The sequence below is a fragment of the Pseudophryne corroboree genome, chromosome 4 (genome assembly GCF_028390025.1).
Source record: "Pseudophryne corroboree isolate aPseCor3 chromosome 4, aPseCor3.hap2, whole genome shotgun sequence".
Taxonomy (NCBI): Eukaryota; Metazoa; Chordata; class Amphibia; order Anura; family Myobatrachidae; genus Pseudophryne; species Pseudophryne corroboree.
Window position 1 is genome coordinate 742,462,643 of NC_086447.1, and position 24,685 is coordinate 742,487,327.

The following is a 24,685-nucleotide window of genomic DNA, read 5'->3' on the forward strand; positions in this document are numbered from 1 at the left end:
ACCGGTGGACACCAAGAAGCCAGATACTCTATCAGGCACAGACAAAGCCACAGGACTTCTGGACAGGAACGCTTCACGGCAGGACATGGGATCAGACACTGGATCAGACACTGGATCAAGGCTGGAAGCAGCTAGACAGAAGGAACTGGCAGGAACTAGCTCAGAACTATCACCGGCGTCTGTGTATTGCACTGAGCCAGAATATAACAGAGAGCCCTAATTAATTATGTTCTGCAGCTGCCCTGCTGCACAACTGACAGGTGCAATTAACAGACAGGTGAGGCTGAACACATGGGAACAATCTGCAATTACACAGACTCACCACCGGCAGCAAACAAGAGTCTTCTAAACCAGAGCAACGGGAAATCCTGGCCTGCAAGAGAACTATAAAATACATAAACGGAAAACAGGAATGAACCACTACCTGTGGTTCATAACAGTACCCTCTCCTTAAGGGTGGGCTCCGAACACCCCATGACACCCACAGGGAACAGAAACAGAAGTATAACATAAAATACATAACCAAAATGCAAAACAGTGGCTCATAACAGTACCCCCCCCTTGAGGAGGGGTCAACGGACCCCAAAATTCAGGTTTTCCAAAACAAGGTATACATTAATAAACCTGACACACTGGTCTAACAGGCAAGAAAACAAACAAGCTGTGGCAACAGCTTGTAACAATATGTATACAAAACAGAAAGACCTTTATTAGCGACGCTGTCATTAGAACTGCATTTTGCGATTAAAAGCATGGGGAATTTATTGATATCTTGAGTAAAGCATTTAAGCTTACAGCCCATCATCAAGGGACCCCAATCTGAAAATTCCCCAGCTAGCATATAAGCTTTACACACCATTAAATTGCATTTATACCTTCATTGTCCTTGCTGAGTATTTCCAGTACATTCTATAATATAAAGCAGGGCTGGCCAAACCGGTCCTCGAGATCTACCAACAGTTCATATTTTCTAGGCCTCCTGGAGATCTGTAGAATTGTCAGTTAGGAATGAATGCAGCACATCTTAATTAGTAATGACTACACCTGTGCACCAGCTAGGTGGTCTGGAAAATGTGAACTGTTGGTAGATCTCGAGGACTGGTTTGGCCAGCTCTGATATAAAGGGACCTGAGACAACAAGTATTTCTCTAACGTCCTAAGTGGATGCTGGGGACTCCGTAAGGACCATGGGGAATAGCGGCTCCGCAGGAGACTGGGCACAACTATAAAGAAAGCTTTAGACTACTGGTGTGCACTGGCTCCTCCCACTATGACCCTCCTCCAGACTTCAGTTAGTATCTTGTGCCCGGCTGAGCTGGATGCACACTAGGGGCTCTCCTGAGCTCCTAGAAAGAAAGTATATTTAGGTTTTTTATTTTACAGTGAGATCTGCTGGCAACAGACTCACTGCAGCGAGGGACTAAGGGGAGAAGAAGCGAACCTACCTAACAGGTGGTAGTTTGGGCTTCTTAGGCTACTGGACACCATTAGCTCCAGAGGGATCGACCGCAGGACCCGACCTTGGTGTTCGTTCCCGGAGCCGCGCCGCCGTCCCCCTTACAGAGCCAGAAGCATGAAGAGGTCCGGAAAATCGGCGGCAGAAGACTTCGGTCTTCACCAAGGTAGCGCACAGCACTGCAGCTGTGCGCCATTTCTCCTCATGTACACCTCACACTCCGGTCACTGATGGGTGCAGGGCGCTGGGGGGGGGGGCGCCCTGAGGGCAATATATGACACCTTGGCTGGCAAATCTACATCATATATAGTCCTAGAGGCTATATAGATGTAAAAATATCCCTGCCAGTATTCCAGAAAAAGCGGGAGAAGTCCGCCGGAAAAGGGGCGGGGCCATCTCCCTCAGCACACTGGCGCCATTTTTCCCTCACAGCTCCGCTGGAAGGAAGCTCCCTGGCTCTCCCCTGCAGTCTGCAAGCTACAGAAGGGTAAAAAAGAGAGGGGGGGCACTAAATTTAGGCGCAGGATATATATATATATATATATATATATATATATATAAAAAGCAGCTATAAGGGAAAACACTCATTTATAGTGGGATCCCTGTGTTATATAGCGCTCTGGTGTGTGCTGGCATACTCTCTCTCTGTCTCCCCAAAGGGCTTTGTGGGGTCCCGTCCTCTGTCAGAGCATTCCCTGTGTGTTTGCGGTGTGTCGGTACGGCTGTGTCGACATGTTTGATGAGGAGGCTTATGTGGAGGCGGAGCAGATGCCTGTAAATGTGATGTCACCCCCTGCGGGGTCGACACCTGAGTGGATGGTGCTGTGGAAGGAATTACGTGACAGTGTCGACTCCTTGCATAAAAGGTTTGACGACATACCAAATGTGGGACAGCCGGCTTCTCAGCCTGTGCCTGCCCAGGCGTCTCAAAAGCCATCAGGGGCTCTAAAACGCCCGCTACCTCAGATGGCAGACACAGATGTCGACACGGATACTGATTCCAGTGTCGACGACGATGAGACTAATGTAACTTCCAGTAGGGCCACACGTTACATGATTGAGGCAATGAAAAATGTGTTGCACATTTCTGATGTTACCCCCGGTACCACAAAAAAGGGTATTATGTTTGGAGAGAAAAAACTACCAGTAGCTTTTCCTCCATCTGAGGAGTTAAATGAAGTGTGTGAAGAAGCGTGGGCTTCCCCTGATAAGAAGCTGGTAATTTCTAAGAGGTTACTAATGGCGTACCCTTTCCCGCCAGAGGATAGGTCACGTTGGGAAACATCCCCTAGAGTGGATAAAGCGCTCACACGCTTGTCAAAGAAGGTGGCACTACCGTCTCCGGATACGGCCGCCCTGAAGGAATCTGCTGATAGAAAGCAGGAAGCTATCCTGAAATCTATATATAGACACACAGGTGTTATACTGAGACCAGCTATTGCTTCAGCATGGATGTGCAGTGCTGCAGCTGCATGGTCAGATTCCCTGTCAGAAAATATTGATACCCTAGACAGGGACACTATATTGCTAACCGTAGAGCATATAAAAGACGCACTTTTATACATGAGGGATGCACAGAGGGATATTTGCCGGCTGGCATCAAAAATTAGTGCAATGTCCATTTCTGCCAGGAGAGGGTTATGGACTCGGCAGTGGACAGGTGATGCAGATTCCAAAAGGCACATGGAAGTTCTGCCTTATAAGGGTGAGGAGTTGTTCGGGGATGGTCTCTCGGACCTCGTTTCCACAGCAACAGCTGGGAAGTCTACATTTTTACCCCATGTTCCCTCACAGCCAAAGAAAGCACCGTATTATCAGGTACAGTCCTTTCGGCCCAATAGGGGCAAGCGGGTTAAAGGCGCGTCCTTTCTGCCCAGAGGCAGAGGTAGGGGAAAAAAGCTGCAACATACAGCCAGTTCCCAGGAGCAAAAGTCCTTCCCCGCTTCCTCTAAGTCCACAGCATGACGCTGGGGCTCCACAGGCGGAGCCAGGTACGGTGGGGGCCCGTCTCAAATATTTCAGCAATCAGTGGGCTCGCTCACGAGTGGATCCCTGGAGTTTTCAGATAGTATCTCAGGGGTACAAGCTGGAATTCGAGACGTCTCCCCCCCGCCGTTTCCTCAAATCTGCCTTGCCAACCACTCCCTCAGGCAGGGAGGCAGTGTTACAGGCAATTCACAAGCTGTATTCACAACAGGTGATAGTAAAGGTACCCCTTCTTCAACAAGGACGGGGTTACTATTCCACAATGTTTGTGTTACCGAAACCGGACGGTTCGGTGAGACCCATTTTAAATTTGAAATCCTTGAACACATATATAAAAAAATTCAAGTTCAAGATGGAATCGCTCAGGGCGGTTATTGCAAGCCTGGACGAGGGGGATTACATGGTATCACTGGACATCGAGGATGCTTACCTGCATGTCCCCATTTACCATCCTCACCAGGAGTACCTCAGATTTGTGGTACAGGATTGTCATTACCAATTCCAGACGTTGCCGTTCGGTCTATCCACGGCTCCGAGGGTCTTTACCAAGGTAATGGCCGAAATGATGATACTCCTTCGAAAGAAGGGAGTTTTAATTATCCCGTACTTGGACGATCTCCTGATAAAGGCGAGGTCCAGAGAGCAGTTGTTGGTCGGGGTAGCACTATCTCGGGAGGTGCTACACCAGCACGGCTGGATTCTAAACATTCCAAAGTCACAGCTGGTCCCTACGACACATCTACTGTTCCTGGGGATGGTTCTGGACACAGAACAGAAAAAAGTGTTTCTCCCGGAGGAGAAGGCCAAGGAGCTGTCATCTCTAGTCAGAGGCCTCCTAAAACCAAAACAGGTGTCAGTGCATCACTGCACGCGGATCCTGGGAAAGATGGTAGCAATTCCATTCGGCAGGTTTCATGCAAGAACCTTTCAGTGGGACCTGTTGGACAAGTGGTCCGGGTCGCATCTTCAGATGCATCGGCTGATAACCCTGTCTCCAAGGACAAGGGTGTCTCTGCTGTGGTGGCTGCAGAGTGCTCATCTTCAAGAGGGCCGCAGATTCGGCATACAGGACTGGGTCCTGGTGACCACGGATGCCAGCCTTCGAGGCTGGGGGGCAGTCACACAGGGAAGAAACTTCCAAGGACTATGGTCAAGTCAGGAGACTTCCCTGCACATAAATATTCTGGAACTGAGGGCCATTTACAATGTCCTAAGTCAGGCAAAAACCCTGCTTCAAAACCAGCCGGTACTGATCCAGTCAGACAACATCACGGCGGTCGCCCATGTAAACCGACAGGGCGGCACGAGAAGCAGGACGGCAATGGCAGAAGCCACAAGGATTCTCCGATGGGCGGAAAATCACGTGTTAGCACTGTCAGCAGTGTTCATTCCGGGAGTGGACAACTGGGAAGCAGACTTCCTCAGCAGGCACGACCTCCACCCGGGAGAGTGGGGACTTCATCCAGAAGTCTTTCAAATGATTGGAAACCGTTGGGAAAGGCCACAGGTGGACATGATGGCGTCCCGCCTCAACAAAAAGCTAGAAAAGTACTGCGCCAGGTCAAGGGACCCGCAGGCGATGGCTGTGGACGCTCTAGTGACACCGTGGGTGTACCGGTCGGTTTATGTGTTCCCTCCTCTTCCTCTCATACCAAAGGTACTGAGGATAATAAGGAGAAGAGGAGTAAGAACTATACTCATTGTTCCGGATTGGCCAAGAAGAGCTTGGTACCCGGAACTTCAAGAAATGATCTCAGAGGACCCATGGCCTCTACCGCTCAGACAAGACCTGCTGCAGCAGGGGTCCTGTCTGTTCCAAGGCTTACCGCGGCTGCGTTTGACGGCATGGCGGTTGAACACCGGATCCTGAAGGAAAAGGGCATTCCGGAGGAAGTCATTCCTACGCTGATTAAAGCTAAGAAGTAACCGCAAACCATTATCACCGCATATGGCGAAAATATGTTGCGTGGTGTGAGGCCAGGAAGGCCCCAACGGAGGAATTTCAGCTGGGCCGTTTCCTGCACTTCCTACAGTCAGGGGTGACTATGGGCCTTAAATTGGGTTCCATTAAGGTCCAGATTTCGGCTCTATAGATTTTCTTCCAGAGAGAACCTGCTTCACTACCTAAAGTTCAGACTTTTGTTAAGGGAGTGCTGCATATTCAGCCCCCTTTTGTGCCTCCAGTGGCACCTTGGGATCTCAACGTGGTGTTGGATTTCCTAAAGTCACATTGGTTTGAGCCTCTGAATACCGTGGATTTGAAATATCTCACGTGGAAAGTGGTCATGTGGTTGGCCTTAGCTTCGGCCAGGCGTGTATCAGAATTGGCGGCTTTGTCATGTAAAAGCCCTTATCTGATTTTCCATATGGATAGGGCAGAATTGAGGACTCGTCCCCAGTTTTTCCCCAAAGTGGTATCAGCGTTTCATCTGAACCAACCTATCGTGGTGCCTGCGGCTACAAATGACTTGGAGGCTTCCAAGTTGTTGGACGTAGTCAGGGCCCTGAAAATCTATGTTTCCAGGACAGCTGGAGTCAGAAAGACTGACTCGCTCTTTATCCTGTATTGCGCCCAACAAGTTGGGTGCACCTGCTTCAAAGCAGATTATTGCTCGCTGGATCTGTAGTACGATTCAGCTTGCACATTCTGCAGCTGGACTGCCGCATCCTAAATCGGTGAAAGCCCATTCCACAAGGAAGGTGGGCTCTTCTTGGGCGGCTGCCCGAGGGGTCTCGGCTCTTCAACTTTGCCGAGCAGCTACTTGGTCGGGGTCAAACACGTTTGCTAAATTCTACAAGTTTGACACCCTGGCTGAGGAGGACCTAGAGTTTGCCCATTCGGTGCTGCAGAGTCATCCGCACTCTCCCGCCCGTTTGGGAGCTTTGGTATAATCCCCATGGTCCTTACGGAGTCCCCAGCATCCACTTAGGACGTTAGAGAAAATAAGAATTTACTCACCGGTAATTCTATTTCTCGTAGTCCGTAGTGGATGCTGGGCGCCCATCCCAAGTGCGGATTGTCTGCAATACTTGTATATAGTTATTGCTTAACTAAAGGGTTATTGTTGAGCCATCTGTTGAGAGGCTCAGTTGTTATCATACTGTTAACTGGGTATTGTATCACGAGTTATACGGTGTGATTGGTGTGGCTGGTATGAGTCTTACCCGGGATTCAAAATCCTTCCTTATTGTGTCAACTCTTCCGGGCACAGTATCCTAACTGAAGTCTGGAGGAGGGTCATAGTGGGAGGAGCCAGTGCACACCAGTAGTCTAAAGCTTTCTTTATAGTTGTGCCCAGTCTCCTGCGGAGCCGCTATTCCCCGTGGTCCTTACGGAGTCCCCAGCATCCACTACGGACTACGAGAAATAGAATTACCGGTGAGTAAATTCTTATTTTTCCTGCAATGTCAAATAACACGTTTTATTCTTTACAGTGCTATGGAAACAGAACTAATTGCAGTTTATAACAATATATAAAAAAATACTCAAAAGTAAAAAAAAAAAAATAGACATTTTAGACTGCAAACCCGTAACGACAGGAAATCTTTACCTTCTGTTTCATGTCATTATATTATATATTATATAATTTGTGCACAGCTCTGGGTAATATGTTAGTGTTTTATAAATAAAGCATAATAATTATACCACTGCAAAGATAACAAAATGTGACCCCTTCATCCTTCCTTTAAAATCTGTTATTTAGAGATTTTGTCCATCTTTAATCCACTGGAGAAACTTAATTTGGTAAAATCTTTGTTTAAAAACAAATAAACTTCCAATTTAAAAAAATAATCTTTAAAAATAAAATGACAACCCTATATGGATATTTTCCTCTGACAATTGCTTTGTACTGTATATATTAAAGATAGTCTACAGATTTTGTGAATAAAATAGTTAAATATAATTTAGTTCCTGTAGTGAGTTGAAATGCCACTTGTTGTTAAAGGGTTAACTGTCTTGCAAAGGGATAAGCATCTATGTATTAACCAATGATGCCTTCCAAGGGACCTACTGTACCAATTACAGCTGAGCTTCATTTAAGGAGATTAGAAGAGATTAAGTTACGGTAATTAGAGGGGTCTCATTTGCATGTACTTAGTTAAATTAATTTGGCGAGGTTTATTTAATATCTTTTTAATTTGTTAAGTGGTTCTGGTAGATCACGGATGAATTTTGTTTACTATCATTAAATTCATACAGAAGCATTTCTATTCCTCTTACAGTCGTATTGGCTATTTGGCCACAGGATGGGGCTTTAAAGGGTCCAATTAAGTTGGATCCTACATGGGGAAATCTCTGAATGTATCTAATTTTGATCTGCCCAGAATGAGAATGATTAAGATTTGTGGTTCTACAGCAGCGTAATCTCAGGACGCAGATAATGGGCAGCATGTCCTAATGCTGTGTAATAAAAGTAATTTGGTGCCCCAAAGCTCTTTATATATTCACTTTACTTCTTTACTGGTTAGGCAGAGGATAATTCTTCCTCTGGATAAATGAGTTCACTTTGCAGAGGATTACTTAATTGTTAAAAATGGCTGCTTACAATACAGCCGCTCATTATTTTTACTTTTGTCTTAATGAAAGGGCTCTGGGATTTGAGGTTTCATTTGTCATTAAAATTATTTATTAGTTAAAGCCCTGATTTTAAAGACATAGATTATATAATAAATGTCACCATTTAGTAAATTAAGTTAACGGTGATTTCTTTCCTCATATATATGACTTTGTTTTTTCTCCCATTGTGGGGAAAAAAAAATCTCAATGTTTGTATGTCTTAGTTTCTATATAAATAATGTTTGTATACTCATTTGTCACTTTTATAATAGAGATGTGTCCTGTCTCATTGTTGCTGCAGTCACGTTAAACAGGCGTTCTAGTCACGCTTAATCGTATGCGCATTTACTAACGCCCTGCTTGTTTTTGTGCATTTTTTCCCCAAAAAATGCTTCCATACAGTGAATGGCTGTCAGCACTCTGATTGGTGGATAGCTCCAGCTATCCATCAATCAGTCAATCAATCAATCCATCAGTCAATCAATCAATCAATCAATCAATCAATCAATCAATCAGTATGCCATCAGTGTCTTGCTGCAGCCTGGGAGGCAGGTAGAGAATGCTGCCTGACTGCTGTAAAGAAGCTCCAGAGGTAACAGCCTGGAGGGTCAGATGCCAATCCCCCCCATGGCTAACCCCGTTCCTGTTCAAAGGCCCCTAGATTCGTGGGGACATGTGCAGCTGCCCAGTGTGCCTACACAGTAAGATAACCCTGCACACGTATTAGGCTGCATTTATAGAGACTATTTAGTCATTCACATCAGTTCCTGACCTAGTGGGAACCGCGTATATACAGCATACAAATTCCACAAATTGCTGGCAAGTTGGCAATGTAGTGTTGGCAAGTAAACCTGCAAAATAATCATAATGATGTTTTAAAGTAGCAATCTTTTAAAAGGCAAACCCAACCTTGTTTTGCCTTTTAAATTAATGCTACTTTAAAACATTGGGCAGACTCGCTGGGAACCCACCAATGCCTGCAGAGTTCAGGCTATTACATTTACCCCCAATGTGGGGTGTAAGGGATAAGAGTACATGGGTTAACAAATCTAAGTATTCATTATACAGTATTGCAACGCCAATACTCATGGTACCGGATGCAGTTTGTTTTTATTTATTTTTTATTTGCCCGCTATTCTGAGTATTGTTAGTATGGTTGTCATTATGCTATACTGATCACCCTTCTGTGGTCTGTTCATGCTATCTTCACTTCCAGTGAATGCAGCACAGGGCAACAAATCACATGTAGATGAGCAACCACCTATGAGTATATAGAGGTTGGCTTGATTCCTGTTCTCCAATCAAAGGAGGCTGGTTGTTTATGGTACAGGATGAGAAGTCAAGTGGAAATGAAGGCTTGGGTAGGTGCAATGCCAAAAGTAATTATTGGCTATGATATGTCAGTATGTGTGTATTAGGGGATTGCGGCTGACTTGAGAGTTGGTACATAGTGCCAAAACAATGCTACTTAGTTTCACAGCTGTCCCCCAGTAGTAATAGGTTTTATGTGTATTGTATATTGCTCTTAAACACGTGCCACTTCCTCCACTTTCAGTGTTGGCTAATGAGTGCATACTGCTTTACAGAAACTGGAGGCATCTGCATTGCCCCCCGTCCCTCTGAACAAGATGCTGAGGTCATCCCAGCAATGGCTATGAGACCTTACTTCGGAATAATACCTGCACTCCTAAATGAAAATGTAAGTGAGAATTGAAAGTGTGCTCTTTGTGACATGGGCCAAGAAGAAAGATCTTTTATCTCTCAGCATACGTTTCTGTACAGACACAGTCCACATATTTATGTGTTGTATGGTATACCAACATACAGATTTGTCCACATACACCTATCCTGAAATCATGCCAAATAGCCCCGAAAGATAGCAAAGACCGAGGTCCTACATGAGTGACCCTCAGCACGCATCATTATACTCATCTGCTCATCTTACTGATTCCTCTGCGACTAAAATACTGATCCTAAGTACAGTACTTAGTACACTATGGGCCTACTTCATGGTTGACTGCAAACAGTAGCGGATCTTGCCACGGGCAAGCAGGACTTTTGCCCGGGGCACCGCCTTCCGGAGGGCGCCGCACCATGGCAAGATCTTCTACTGCTGTGCCCTCCGCTGCCCGCTGTGTCCCCCTGTGAAGGGAACTAGACGCTACGCGTCTAGTTTCCCTTCGTGGAGAGGACCTTTTGCTGTGCGGTGCGCGATTACGTCATCGCGCACCTCTCAGCATTTAAGCGGCGCTACTACTGTACAGGGGGCGTAACTGACCACTCCCCTGTAATAAGCCACGCCCCCATTTCCTGCCCGGGGTGCAGAGAGGGCTCGAACCGGCCCTGATTTGCAAAACAACATTTTCCTCTAATGGGCAATACCATGTGCACTGCCGGTGGGGCAGATATAACGTACAGAGAGAGTTAGATTTGGGTGGGGTGTGTTCATACTGAACTCTAAATTGCAGTGTAAAAATATAGCAGCCAGTATTTACCCTGCACAGAAACAAATTAACTCACCCAAATCTAAATCTCTCTGCACATGTTATAGCGGGTGTGGTATGCAAGGTCGACAGTGTCTAGGTTGACCACTATTGGTTGACAGTAAGTAGGTCGACAGGGACTATAGGTCGACATGACAGAAGGTCGACATGAGTTTTTGCACTTTTTTTGGTGTTGTTTTCTCCGTACAGTGACCGGGATCCCAATTAGTGCACCGTATCTCCTCGCATGGCTCGCTTCGCTTGCCATGCTTCGGGCAAGGTGCCTGACTCCGCTACCGCTGCTCTCGGCACAGGTTACCATTCCGAGTCGTAGTCCACATGGATTGTAAAGTATGAAAAAGTTCAAAAAAATGAAGAAAAAAAACGAAAAACTCATGTCGACCTTTTGTCATTTCGACCTAGAACGTGTCGACCTAGAGTCCCTGTCGACCTAGAAAACATGTCGACCTACTTACTGTCGATCGATAGTGGTCGACCTAGACACCGTCGACCTAAGTGTGGTCGACATTGCATACCACACCCATACGTGCATGTGTCTCAATCAGAAGCAAATCTTGTATTTGTCTAAAGATTGTCTATACCGCACGTACAGTATGCCATTAAAAAGAAAAGCAGGGAGTAGTATGTGTATTAGTTGTTAGGGGTGGCTTTATCAAACAGGTTGAAGAATAAATTTTTAGTCATAAGACTGTCCGATATATTGACCGTTCATGCAAACGGCCAATATACCATGAGCCCATCGGCGGGTATGTATCCACATATGTTTGTGAACGATGTCATGTGCATATCCGCAGATATATCAGGCCATCTGGCAGTATGTATGGGTGGTCCACCAACCACCCGTATACGTGCTGCGGGGTGCTGACGTCACAGTTGGGTGATAAAATTCAAATGCCCGCCCAGCTGGGGATCCTGACCGATACAACGAGTGTCTGATCGGTAATTCTTAGAAAGTACCATAGCTAGGGTGCATAACACTACTGCTTCACAGTGCTGTGGGTCATGGTCTGTATTGTAACCAGGACACTGAGGGTGGAGTTTGTATGTTCTCTCTTGGAGCTCGACGTGATATGTTGATGCTATACAAATCAAGCTAATCAACTAATCTACATTTTGCATAATGTGTTTCTATTGGTAGGGGAAGGTTATTGAAGATGATGATGTTTCTGGTGCGCTGTGTATCGCACAACCGTGGCCTGGTATGGCCAGAACTATATATGGGGATCATCAGAGATTTGTTGATGCTTACTTCAAAACCTATCCAGGTAATAATTGTCTATGTAAGACCTAACAACTTGAAGTTTCCTTGTTTTATTTGGCACAACTAAGTTTTAAATTAGCTCTGCACGGTACAAACTTGGGCAGATGTACTATGCCTTGGAGAATGATAAAGTGGAGAGAGATACAGGGGGACATTTACTAAGCAGTGATAAAAGTGGAGAAGTGAGCCAGCAGAAAAGTTGCCCATGGCAACCAGTCAGCATTGACGTAACATTTATAATTTGTAGACTATAAAAGTATACAGAGCAGCTGATTGGTTGCTATGGGCAACTTCTCCACTGGCACACTTCTCCACTTTTATCACTGCTTAGTACATAACCCCCACAGTACTAAAATCAGCTCCTAGCTGTTATCTTTCAAACACAGCCTAATGTGGCAGTTAGTAGCTGATTGGCTGGTACTTTAGGCTTAGTGCATCGGGCCTTATTCAGAGTCAGTTTTTAACACAATTTCAGATGTTTTTAAGGAGGGTATTTATAAGCCTTGGATGGAGATAAAGTGGACATGTCACAGGCTGGGTTTGAAAAATGTCAGGAGCAGATTGGCTGGTACTTTATCTCCGTCCATTTTATCTCCATCCAAGGCTTAGTAAATAGACCCCTAAGTCTCAAATTTCAATTTCTTCCATTATGAAGTCACTGCCAGTCACAGTGAAGTCAGTGCAGTCACAGACTACAACTGGCTCAGCTGAGCTCTCTGAAGTGACGGATTTTACTGGGGAAGGGCTGCAGTCCTGCACATACATGAATAAATTAGATAGATAGATAGATAGATAGATAGATAGATAGATAGATAGATAGATAGATGTAGATCTCTATTGGACGGGCACTCCCTCTATACTGGTCTCGCTGCTCCGGTGCCTTCTGTAAATGTATAGCCACTCACTGTAAACAGACAAACTCAAAAAACATACCTTATAGCCGTGAGAAGCCCGCCTGAGTGTCACCCCGTTGGAGTTCCGTACTTCCTGTCTCCAGTCATGGCACCTTCCATGCACGCATGACGCGCATGGAAGGCGCCAGGTATGTTTTTTGAGTTTGTTTGTTTGCTTATTCGCCTAGACAAAGGGGTGGTGTGGCCCCGAAACGTTGGTGCCATTTGTGATGTTTTGAATGACAATTCACTTTTTAAGGACTGCGAGTGCGCAGTGTTTTTTCCTATGGTGAGTGTGTGTGTGTGTGTGTGTGTGTGTATATATATATATATATATATATATATATATATAGTCCAGCAGTTTTGACCGGCACTAGTACCTGGGTGTCCCCTCCGAACCTCTAGGGCACAGTGTACAGCAGCACATTTTGAGAGGCACTCCTCGGCTTTGTAAACTAATATGGAAATAAAGTCTATTTCATCATGATTTTTTATATACAATACATATTCAAGTATTTTGTGCATATTTTTTGTGACTGACTTCACATTATATATATATATATATATATATATATATATATACAAATATGTACTGATTGTTGGATATTTGATAAAAACACTTTTCTCTGACGTCCTAGTGGATGCTGGGAACTCCGTAAGGACCATGGGGAATAGCGGGCTCCGAAGGAGGCTGGGCACTCTAGAAAGATTTATGACTACCTGGTGTGCACTGGCTCCTCCCACTATGACCCTCCTCCAAGCCTCAGTTAGATTTTGTGCCCGGCCGAGGTTGGATGCACACTAGGGGCTCTCCTGAGCCTTTAGAAAGAAAGATAGAAATTAGGTTTTTTATTTTCAGTGAGACCTGCTGGCAACAGGCTCACTGCAGCGAGGGACTAAGGGGAGAAGAAGCGAACCTGCCTGCTTGCAGCCAGCTTGGGCTTCTTAGGCTACTGGACACCATTAGCTCAAGAGGGATCGACCGCAGGCCCAGTCCTTGGTGTTCGGTCCCGGAGCCGCGCCGCCGTCCCCCTTACAGAGCCAGAAGCAAGAAGAGGTCCGGAAAATCGGCGGCAGAAGACATCAGTATTCACCAAGGTAGCGCACAGCACTGCAGCTGTGCGCCATTGCTCCTCACACACACTTCACACTCCGGTCACTGAGGGTGCAGGGCGCTGGGGGGGGGCGCCCTGAGAAGCAATAATAACACCTTGGCTGGCAAAAATACCACAATATATAGCCCCAGAGGCTATATATGTGGAAAATACCCCTACCAGAATATAGGAAAAAGCGGGAAAATAGTCCGCGGAAAAGGGGCGGAGCTATCTCCCTCAGCACACTGGCGCCATTTCTCCTTCACAGATCCGCTGGAAGGAAGCTCCCTGGCTCTCCCCTGCAGTCTACACTACAGAAAAGGGTAAAAAAGAGAGGGGGGGCACTAAATTTAGGCGCAGTATACAATTATATAGAAAAAGCAGCTATAGGGGACATAACTCAGTTAGTCCCTGCATTATATAGCGCTCTGGTGTGTGCTGGCATACTGTCACTCTGTCCCCCCAAAGGGCTTTTGTGGGTCCTGTCCTCTGTTGGAGCATTCCCTGTGTGTGTGCGGTGTGTCGGTACGGCTGTGTCGACATGTTTGATGAGGATAATGATGTGGAGATGGAGCAGATGCCTTTAGAAGGTATGTCACCCCCTGCGGGGCAGACACCTGAGTGGTTGAGCTTATGGAAAGAAATGAGTGCACGTATAGACTCCTTACATAAGAAATTTGACGACATGCCAAATGTGGGACAGCCGACTTCTCAGCTCGTGCCTGTCCAGGCGTCGCACAGGTCATCAGGGGCTCTAAAACGCCCGCTACCTCAGACCGCAGACCCAGATGTCGACACTGATACTGACACCAGTGTCGACGACGATGAGTCTAACCTGATGCCCACTAAGGCCATTCACTGCATGATTGAGGCAATGAAAGAGGTGTTACACATTTCTGATATAAATACAGGTACCACTAAAAAGGGTATTATGTTTGGGGAGAAAAAACTACCCGTAGTTTCTCTAACGTCCTAAGTGGATGCTGGGGACTCCGTAAGGACCATGGGGAATAGCGGCTCCGCAGGAGACTGGGCACATCTAAAGAAAGCTTTAGGACTAACTGGTGTGCACTGGCTCCTCCCCCTATGACCCTCCTCCAAGCCTCAGTTAGATTTCTGTGCCCGACGAGAAGGGTGCACACTAGGGGCTCTCCTGAGCTTCTTAGTGAAAGTTTTAGTTTAGGTTTGTTATTTTCAGTGAGACCTGCTGGCAACAGGCTCACTGCATCGAGGGACTAAGGGGAGAAGAAGCGAACTCACCTGCGTGCAGAGTGGATTGGGCTTCTTGGCTACTGGACATTAGCTCCAGAGGGACGATCACAGGTCCAGCCTGGATGGGTCCCGGAGCCGCGCCGCCGGCCCCCTTACAGAGCCAGAAGAGCGAAGAGGTCCGGAAAAATCGGCGGCAGAAGACGTTCCTGTCTTCAATAAGGTAGCGCACAGCACTGCAGCTGTGCGCCATTGCTCTCAGCACACTTCATACTCCGGTCACTGAGGGTGCAGGGCGCTGGGGGGGGCGCCCTGAGACGCAATAAAACATGACAGAAATACCTTACATGGCAAAAAATACATCACATATAGCTCCTGGGCTATATGGATGCATTTAACCCCTGCCAGAATATACAAAAAACCGGGAGATAAGGCCGCCGAAAAGGGGGCGGAGCCTATCTCCTCAGCACACTGGCGCCATTTTCCCTCACAGCTCAGTTGGAGGGAAGCTCCCTCGCTCTTCCCTGCAGTCACTACACTACAGAAAGGGTTAAAAAAAAGAGAGGGGGGCACTAATTAGGCGCAGTATTAAAACATACAGCAGCTATAAGGGGAAAAACACTTATATAAGGTTATCCCTGTATATATATAGCGCTCTGGTGTGTGCTGGCATACTCTCCCTCTGTCTCCCCAAAGGGCTATTGGGGTCCTGTCCTCTATCAGAGCATTCCCTGTGTGTGTGCTGTGTGTCGGTACGTTTGTGTCGACATGTATGAGGAGAAAAATGATGTGGAGACGGAGCAGAGTGTCTGTAACAGTGATGTCACCCCCTAGGGGGTCGACACCTGAGTGGATGTACTGTTGAAAATTACGTGACAGTGTCAGCTCTATATAAAAAAACAGTGGTTGACATGAGACAGCCGGCTACTCAGCTTGTGCCTGTCCAGACGTCTCATAGGCCGTCAGGGGCTCTAAAGCGGCCGTTACCTCAGATGGCAGATACAGACGCCGACACGGATACTGACTCCTGTGTCGACGGTGAAGAGACAACCGTGATTTCCAGTAGGGCCACACGTTACATGATTGAGACAATGGAAAATGTTTTTATACATTTCTGATAATACGAGTACCACCAAAAAGGGGTATTATGTTCGGTGAGGGAAAAACTACCTGTAGTTTTCCTGAATCTGAGAAATAAAATGAGGTGTGTGATGATGCGTGGGTTTCCCCCCGATAACAATTGATAATTTCTTAAAAAGTATTGGCTGCATACCCTTTCCCGCCAGAGGTTAGGGTGCGTTGGGAAACACCCCCTAGGGGGGATAAGGCGCTCACACGCTTGTAAGAACAAGGGCTCTACCCTCTCATGAGATGGCCGCCCTTAAGGATCCTGCTGATAGAAAGCAGGAGGGTATCCAAAAAGGTATTTACACACATACTGGTGTTATACTGCGACCAGCTATCGCCTCAGCCTGGAGGTGCAGTGCTGGGTTGGCATGGTCGGATTCCCTGACTGGAAATATTGATATCCTAGATAAGGATAGTATATTATTGCCTATAGAGCATTTAAAAGATGCAGTTCTATATATGCATGATGCACAGCGGAATAATTGCCGACTGGCATCAAGTATAAGTGCGTTGTCCAATTCTACCAGTAAAATGGTCAGGTGATGCGGATTCCAAACGGCATTTGGAAGTATTGCCTTTAAAAGGGGACATTTGGGGTCGGTCTTTTAGACCTGGTGGCCACGGCAACAGCTGGGAAATCCACGTTTGTACCCCAGGTCGCCTCTCAAAATAAGACGCCGTATTATCAGGCGCAGTCCTTTGTTGGCAAGCGGACAAAAGGTTCCTCTTTTTTCTGCTCGTGACAGAGGGAGAGGAAAAAGGCTGCAGAGATCAGCCAGATCCCAGGAACAGAAACCCTTTCCCGCCTCTGCCAAGCCCTCAGTATGACGCTAGGGCTTTACAAGCTCAGGCACGGTGGGGGCCCGTTCTCAATGAATTTCAGTGCGCAGTGGGCTCACTCGCAAGTAGACCCCTGGATCCTTCAGGTAATATCTCAGGGATACATATTGGAATTCGAGACGTCTCCCCCTCGCCGTTTCCAAAAGTCGGCTTTACCGACGTCTCCCTCTGACAGGGAGGCAGTTTTGGAAGCCATTCACAAGCTGTATTCCCAGCAGGTGATAATCAAGGTACCCCTCCTGCAACAGGGAACGGGGTATTATTCCACACTATTGTGGTACCGAAGCCAGACGGCTCGGTGAGACCGATTCTAAATCTAAAATCTAAAATCTTTGAACACTTACATACAGAGGTTCAAATTCAAGATTGAGTCACTCAGAGCAGTGATTGCGAACCTGGAAGAAGGGGACTACATGATGTCTCGGGACATCAAGGATGCTTACCTTCATGTCAAAATTTACCCTTCTCACCAAGGGTACCTCAGGTTATGGTACAGAACTGTCACTATCAGTTCAGACGCTGTCGTAGGGATGGTCCACGGCACCCCGGGTCTTTACTAAGATCCAGGGAACAGTTGGAGGTCGGTGTAGCACTATCTCAGGTAGTGTTGCGGCAGCACGATTGGATTCTCAATATTCCAAAATCGCAGCTGGTTCCGACGACTTGTCTTCTGTTTCCTAGGGATGATCCTGGACACAGTCCAGAAAAAAGGTGTTTCTCACGGATGAGAAAGCCAGGGAGTTATCCGAGCTAATCAGGAACCTCCTAAAACCGAACCAAGTCTCAGTGCATCAATGCACAAGGGTTCTGGGTAAAAATGGTGGCTTCCTACGAAGCAATCCCATTCGTTAGATTCCACGCAAGAACTTTCCAGTGGAACCTACTGGACAAATGGTCCGGGTCGCATTTTCAGATGCATCAGCGGATAACCCTGTCACCAAGGACAAGGGTATCCATCCTGTGGTGGTTGCAGAGTGCTCATCTTCTAGAGGGCCGCAGATTCGGCATTCAGGACTGGGTCCTGGTGACCACGGATGCCAGCCTGCGAGGCTGGGGAGCAGTCACACAGGGAAGGAATATCCAGGGCTTAGGGTCAAGCCTGGATACATCACTTCACATAAATATCCTGAAGCTAAGGGCCATTTACAATGCTCTAAGCTTAGCGAGACCTCTGCTTCAAGGTCAGCTGGTGTTGATCCAGTCGGACAACATCATGGCAGTCACCCACGTAAACAGACAGGGTGGCACAAGAAGCAGGAGGGCAATGGCAGAAGCTGCAAGGATTCTTCGCTGGGCGGAAAATCATGTGATAGCACTGTCAACAGTATTCATTCCGGGAGTGGACAACTGGGAAGCAGACTTCCTCAGCACGACCTCCACCCGGGAGAGTGGGGACTTCACCCAGAAGTCGTCCACATGATTAAAAAACTCGACAGGTATTGCGCCAGGTCAAGAGACCCTCAGGCAATAGTTGTAGACGCTCTGGTAACACCGTGGGTGTACCAGTCAGTGTATGTGTTCCCTCCTCTGCCTCTCATACCCAAGGTACTGAGATTGATAAGATGGAGAGGAGAAAGCACTATATTCGTGGCTCCGGATTGGCCAAGAAGGACTTGGTAACCGGAACTTCAAGAGAGGCTCACGGAGGATTTGTGGCCTCTACCTGTAAGAAGGGACCTGCTCCAGCAAGGACCCTGTCTGTTCCAAGACTTACCGCGGCTGCGTTTGACGGCATGGCGGTTGAACACCGGATCCTGAAGGAAAAAAGGCATTCCGGATGAAGTCATCCCTATCCTGATCAAAAGCCAGGAAGGATGTAACCGCAAAAACATTATCACCACAATTGGCGAAAATATGTTGCGTAGTGCGAGGCCAGTAAGGCCCGACGGAGGAAATTCAACTGGGTCGATTCCTACATTTCCTGAAAACAGGAGTGTCTATGGGCCTGAAATTGGGGTCCATTAAGGTTCAGATTTCGGCCCTGTCAATTTTCTTCCAAAAAAGAACTAGCTTCAGTCCCTGAAGTTTAGACGTTTGTAAAAGGGGTACTGCATATACAGCCTCCTTTTGTGCCTCCAGTGGCAATTTGGGATCTCAATGTAGTTTGGGTTCCAAAAGTCACATTGGTTTGAACCACTTAAATCTGTGGAGTTAAAATATCTCACATGGAAAGTGGTCATGCTGTTGGCCCTGGCCTGGGCCAGGCGCGTGTCAGAATTGGCGGCTTTATCCTGTAAAAGCCCTTATCTGATTTTCCATTCGGACAGGGCGGAATTGAGGACTCGTCCTCAGTTTCTCCCTAAGGTGGTTCCAGCGTTTTCACCTGAACCAACCTATTGTGGGGCCTGCGGCTACTAGGGACTTGGAGGAATCCAAGTTGCTGGATGTTGTCAGGGCCCTGAAAATATGTTTCCAGGACGGCTGGAGTCAGGAAATCTGAATCGCTGTTTATCCTGTATGCACCCAACATGCTGGGTGCTCCTGCTTCTAAGCAGACTATTGCTCGTTGGATTTGTAGTACAATTCAGCTTGCACATTCTGTGGCAGGCCTGCCACAGCTAAAATCTGTAAAAGCCCGTTCCACAAGGAAAGGGGCTCATCTTGGGCGGCTGCCCGAGGGGTCTCGGCTTTACAACTTTGCCGAGCAGCTACTTGGTCAGGGGCAAACACGTTTGCTAAATTCTACAAATTTGATACCCTGGCTGAGGAGGACCTGGAGTTCTCTCAATTGGTGCTGCAGAGTCATCCGCACTCTCCCGCCCGTTTGGGAGCTTTGGTATAATCCCCATGGTCCTTACGGAGTCCCCAGCATCCACTTAGGACGTTAGAGAAAATAAGAATTTACTTACCGATAATTCTATTTCTCATAGTCCGTAGTGGATGCTGGGCGCCCATCCCAAGTGCGGATTGTCTGCAATACTTGTACATAGTTATTGTTACAAAAATCGGGTTATTATTGTTGTGAGCCATCTTTTCAGAGGCTCCTCTGTTATCATACTGTTAACTGGGTTCAGATCACAAGTTATACGGTGTGATTGGTGTGGCTGGTATGAGTCTTACCCGGGATTCAAAATCCTTCCTTATTGTGTACGCTCGTCCGGGCACAGTATCCTAACTGAGGCTTGGAGGAGGGTCATAGGGGGAGGAGCCAGTGCACACCAGTTAGTCCTAAAGCTTTCTTTAGATGTGCCCAGTCTCCTGCGGAGCCGCTATTCCCCATGGTCCTTACGGAGTCCCCAGCATCCACTACGGACTATGAGAAATAGAATTATCGGTAAGTAAATTCTTATTTTTTCCCCCATCAGATGAATTAAATGAAGTATGTGAAGAAGCGTGGGCTTTCCCTGATAAAAAATTGGTAATTCCTAAGAAGGTACTAATGGCGTTCCCTTTCCCGCCAGAGGATAGGTCACGTTGGGAAACACCTCCTAAGGTGGATAAAGCGCTCACACGTTTGTCTAAAAAGGTGGCACTACCATCTCCGGATACGGCCGCCCTCAAGGAACCTGCTGATAGAAAGCAGGAGGCGATCCTGAAGTCTGTATATACACACTCAGGCATTATACTTAGGCCAGCTATTGCGTCAGCTTGGATGTGCAGTGCTGCCGCTGCGTGGTTAGATAAACTGTCAGAAAATATTGACACATTAGACAGGGACACGATCCTGCTAACCATAGACCATATCAAAGACTCAGTCTTATATATGAGAGATGCACAGAGGGAAATCTGCCGACTGGCATCTAAAGTAAGTGCATTGTCCATTTCTGCTAGGAGAGGCTTATGGACTCGCCAGTGGATAGGAGATGCAGATTCTAAAAGGCACATGGAAGTGTTGCCAAATAAGGGTGAGGAATTATTTGGGGATGGTCTCTCGGACCTAGTTTCCACAGCAACGTCTGGGAAGTCAGCATTTTTACCCCATGTCCCCTCACAGCCTAAGAAGGCGCCGTTTTATCAGGTTCAGTCCTTTCGGACCCAGAAAAACAGGTGTGGAAAAGGCGGGTCTTTTCTGTCCAGAGGCAGAGGTAGGGGAAAAAGGCTGCAACAAACAGCAGGTTCCCAGGAGCAAAAGTCCTCCCCCGCTTCTTCTTCCAAGTCCGCCGCATGACGGTGGGGCTCCACAGGCGGAGCCAGGTACGGTGGGGGGCCGCCTCAAGAATTTCAGCGATCAGTGGGCTCGCTCACAGGTGGATCCCTGGATCCTTCAAATAGTATCTCAGAGGTACAAACTGGAATTCGAGGCGTCTCCACCCCACCGGTTCCTAAAATCTGCCTTGCCGATTGCTCCCTCAGACAGGGAGGCGGTGCTAGCGGCAATTCACAAGCTGTATTCCCAGCAGGTGATAATCAAGGTACCCCTACTTCAACAAGGCCGGGGTTACTATTCCACACTATTTGTGGTACCGAAACCGGACGGTTCGGTGAGACCCATTTTAAATTTGAAATCCTTGAACACATACATAAAAAAATTCAAGTTCAAGATGGAATCGCTCAGGGCGGTTATTGCAAGCCTGGACGAGGGGGATTACATGGTATCCCTGGACATCAAGGATGCTTACTTGCATGTCCCCATTTACCATCCTCACCAGGAGTACCTCAGATTTGTGGTACAGGATTGCCATTACCAATTCCAGACGCTGCCGTTTGGACTGTCCACGGCACCGAGGGTATTTACCAAGGTTATGGCGGAAATGATGATACTCCTTCGAAAAAAGGGAGTTTTAATTATCCCGTACTTGGACGATCTCCTAATAAAAGCGAGGTCCAAGGAACAGTTGTTGGTGGGAGTAGCACTATCTCAGGAGGTGCTGCACCAGCACGGCTGGATTCTGAATATCCCAAAGTCACAGCTGGTTCCGACGACACGGCTACTGTTCCTGGGTATGATTCTGGATACAGTCCAGAAAAAAGTGTTTCTCCCGGAGGAGAAAGCCAGGGAGTTGTCATCTCTAGTCAGAGACCTCCTGAAACCAAAACAGGTATCAGTGCATCGCTGCACGCGGGTCCTGGGAAAGATGGTGGCTTCTTACGAAGCAATTCCCTTCGGCAGGTTCCATGCCAGAATCTTTCAGTGGGACCTGTTGGACCAGTGGTCCGGATCGCATCTTCAGATGCATCGCTTAATAACCCTGTCTCCAAGAACCAGGGTGTCTCTACTGTGGTGGCTGCAGAGTGCCCATCTTCTAGAGGGCCGCAGGTTCGGCATACAGGACTGGGTCCTGGTGACCACGGATGCCAGCCTTCGAGGCTGGGGGGCAGTCACAAAGGGAAGAAACTTCCAAGGACTATGGTCGAGTCAGGAGACTTCCCTTCACATAAATATTTTGGAACTAAGGGCCATCTACAATGCCCTAAGTCAAGCAAAATCCCTGCTCCTACACCAGCCGGTGCTGATCCAGTCAGACAACATCACGGCAGTCGCCCATGTAAATCGACAGGGCGGCACAAGAAGCAGGATGGCGATGGCAGAAGCCACAAGAATTCTCCGATGGGCGGAGAATCATGTACTAGCACTGTCAGCAGTGTTCATTCCGGGAGTGGACAACTGGGAAGCAGACTTCCTCAGCAGACACGACCCCCACCCGGGAGAGTGGGGACTTCATCCAGAAGTCTTCCAGGTGCTGGTAAACCGTTGGGAAAAACCACAGGTGGACATGATGGCGTCCCGCCTCAACAAAAAGTTAAAAAGATATTGCGCCAGGTCAAGGGACCCTCAGGCGATAGCTGTGGACGCTCTAGTGACACCGTGGGTGTACCAGTCGGTTTATGTGTTCCCTCCTCTGCCTCTCATACCAAAGGTATTGAGAATAATAAGAAAGCGAGGAGTAAACACAATTCTCGTGGTTCCGGATTGGCCAAGACGAGCGTGGTACCCGGAACTTCAAGAGATGCTCTCAGAGGACCCGTGGCCTCTACCGCTCAGACAGGACCTGCTACAGCAGGGGCCCTGTCTGTTCCAAGACTTACCGCGGCTGCGTTTGACGGCATGGCGGTTGAACACCGGATCCTGAAGGAAAAGGGTATTCCGGAAGAAGTCATTCCTACGCTTATTAAGGCCAGGAAAGATGTTACGGCAAAGCATTATCACCGCATATGGCGGAAATATGTTGCATGGTGCGAGGCAAAAAAGGCCCCAACAGAGGAATTTCAGCTGGGTCGATTTCTGCATTTCCTGCAAGCAGGAGTGAATATGGGCCTAAAGCTAGGCTCCATTAAAGTACAGATCTCGGCTCTGTCGATTTTCTTTCAAAAAGAACTAGCTTCAGTACCTGAAGTACAGACATTTGTGAAAGGAGTGCTGCATATTCAGCCCCCGTTTGTGCCCCCTGTGGCACCTTGGGATCTCAACGTGGTGTTGAGTTTCTTAAAATCACATTGGTTTGAGCCACTTAAAACCGTGGATCTAAAATATCTCACGTGGAAAGTGGTCATGTTATTGGCCTTGGCTTCAGCCAGGCGAGTGTCAGAATTGGCGGCTTTATCATGTAAAAGCCCTTATCTGATTTTCCATATGGATAGGGCAGAATTGAGGACTCGTCCCCAGTTTCTACCTAAGGTGGTGTCAGCGTTTCACCTGAACCAGCCTATTGTGGTGCCTGCGGCTACTAAGGATTTGGAGGACTCCAAGTTGCTAGACGTTGTCAGGGCCCTGAAAATATATGTTTCCAGGACGGCTGGAGTCAGAAAATCTGACTCGCTGTTTATCCTGTATGCACCCAACAAGCTGGGTGCTCCTGCTTCTAAGCAGACTATTGCTCGCTGGATTTGTAGTACAATTCAGCTTGCACATTCTGTGGCAGGCCTGCCACAGCCAAAATCTGTAAATGCCCATTCCACAAGGAAAGTGGGCTCATCTTGGGCGGCTGCCCGAGGGGTCTCGGCTTTACAACTTTGCCGAGCAGCTACTTGGTCAGGGGCAAACACGTTTGCTAAATTCTACAAATTTGATACCCTGGCTGAGGAGGACCTAGAGTTCTCTCATTCGGTGCTGCAGAGTCATCCGCACTCTCCCGCCCGTTTGGGAGCTTTGGTATAATCCCCATGGTCCTTACGGAGTTCCCAGCATCCACTAGGACGTTAGAGAAAATAAGAATTTACTCACCGGTAATTCTATTTCTCGTAGTCCGTAGTGGATGCTGGGCGCCCATCCCAAGTGCGGATTGTCTGCAATACTTGTAAATAGTTATTGTTAACTAAAGGGTTATTGTTGAGCCATCTGTTGAGAGGTTCAGTTGTTTTTCATACTGTCAAACTGGATATAGTATCACGAGTTGTACAGTGTGATTGGTGTGGCTGGTATGAGTCTTACCCGGGATTCAAAATCCTTCCTTATTATGTCAGCTCGTCCGGGCACAGTGTCCTAACTGAGGCTTGGAGGAGGGTCATAGTGGGAGGAGCCAGTGCGCACCAGGTAGTCATAAATCTTTCTAGAGTGCCCAGCCTCCTTCGGAGCCCGCTATTCCCCATGGTCCTTACGGAGTTCCCAGCATCCACTACGGACTACGAGAAATAGAATTACCGGTGAGTAAATTCTTATTTTTTCATTGCATTTAAAGGTGTGCTGCTTTTTCTGTATTTTGTTATTTAATATTAACTATTTATGATTGCGCGCCCATGTTTGCAAGTTGCTAAGAGTGTGCAATACTTGTCTGCACAGCTATGTAAATTATTAATATAGGTGGTTATTCATACTTGTTAGCAAACCAAAAAAGCACACTAATGGGCAAAACCATGTGCACTGCAGGTGGGGCAGATA

The 24,685-nt window shown here is 47.4% G+C and overlaps 1 protein-coding gene across 1 annotated transcript in view; it reads left to right on the plus strand.

Annotated features, from left to right (window-relative positions):
• Positions 1-24,685, plus strand: part of ACSS1 (acyl-CoA synthetase short chain family member 1) — a 317,320-nt gene that overhangs the window by 241,717 nt on the left and 50,918 nt on the right. Inside the window, exons 9-10 of the mRNA XM_063918130.1 lie at positions 9,587-9,699; positions 11,643-11,769. Coding sequence (XP_063774200.1) covers positions 9,587-9,699; positions 11,643-11,769 — 240 coding nt within the window. The remainder of the gene's footprint in view (positions 1-9,586; positions 9,700-11,642; positions 11,770-24,685) is intronic.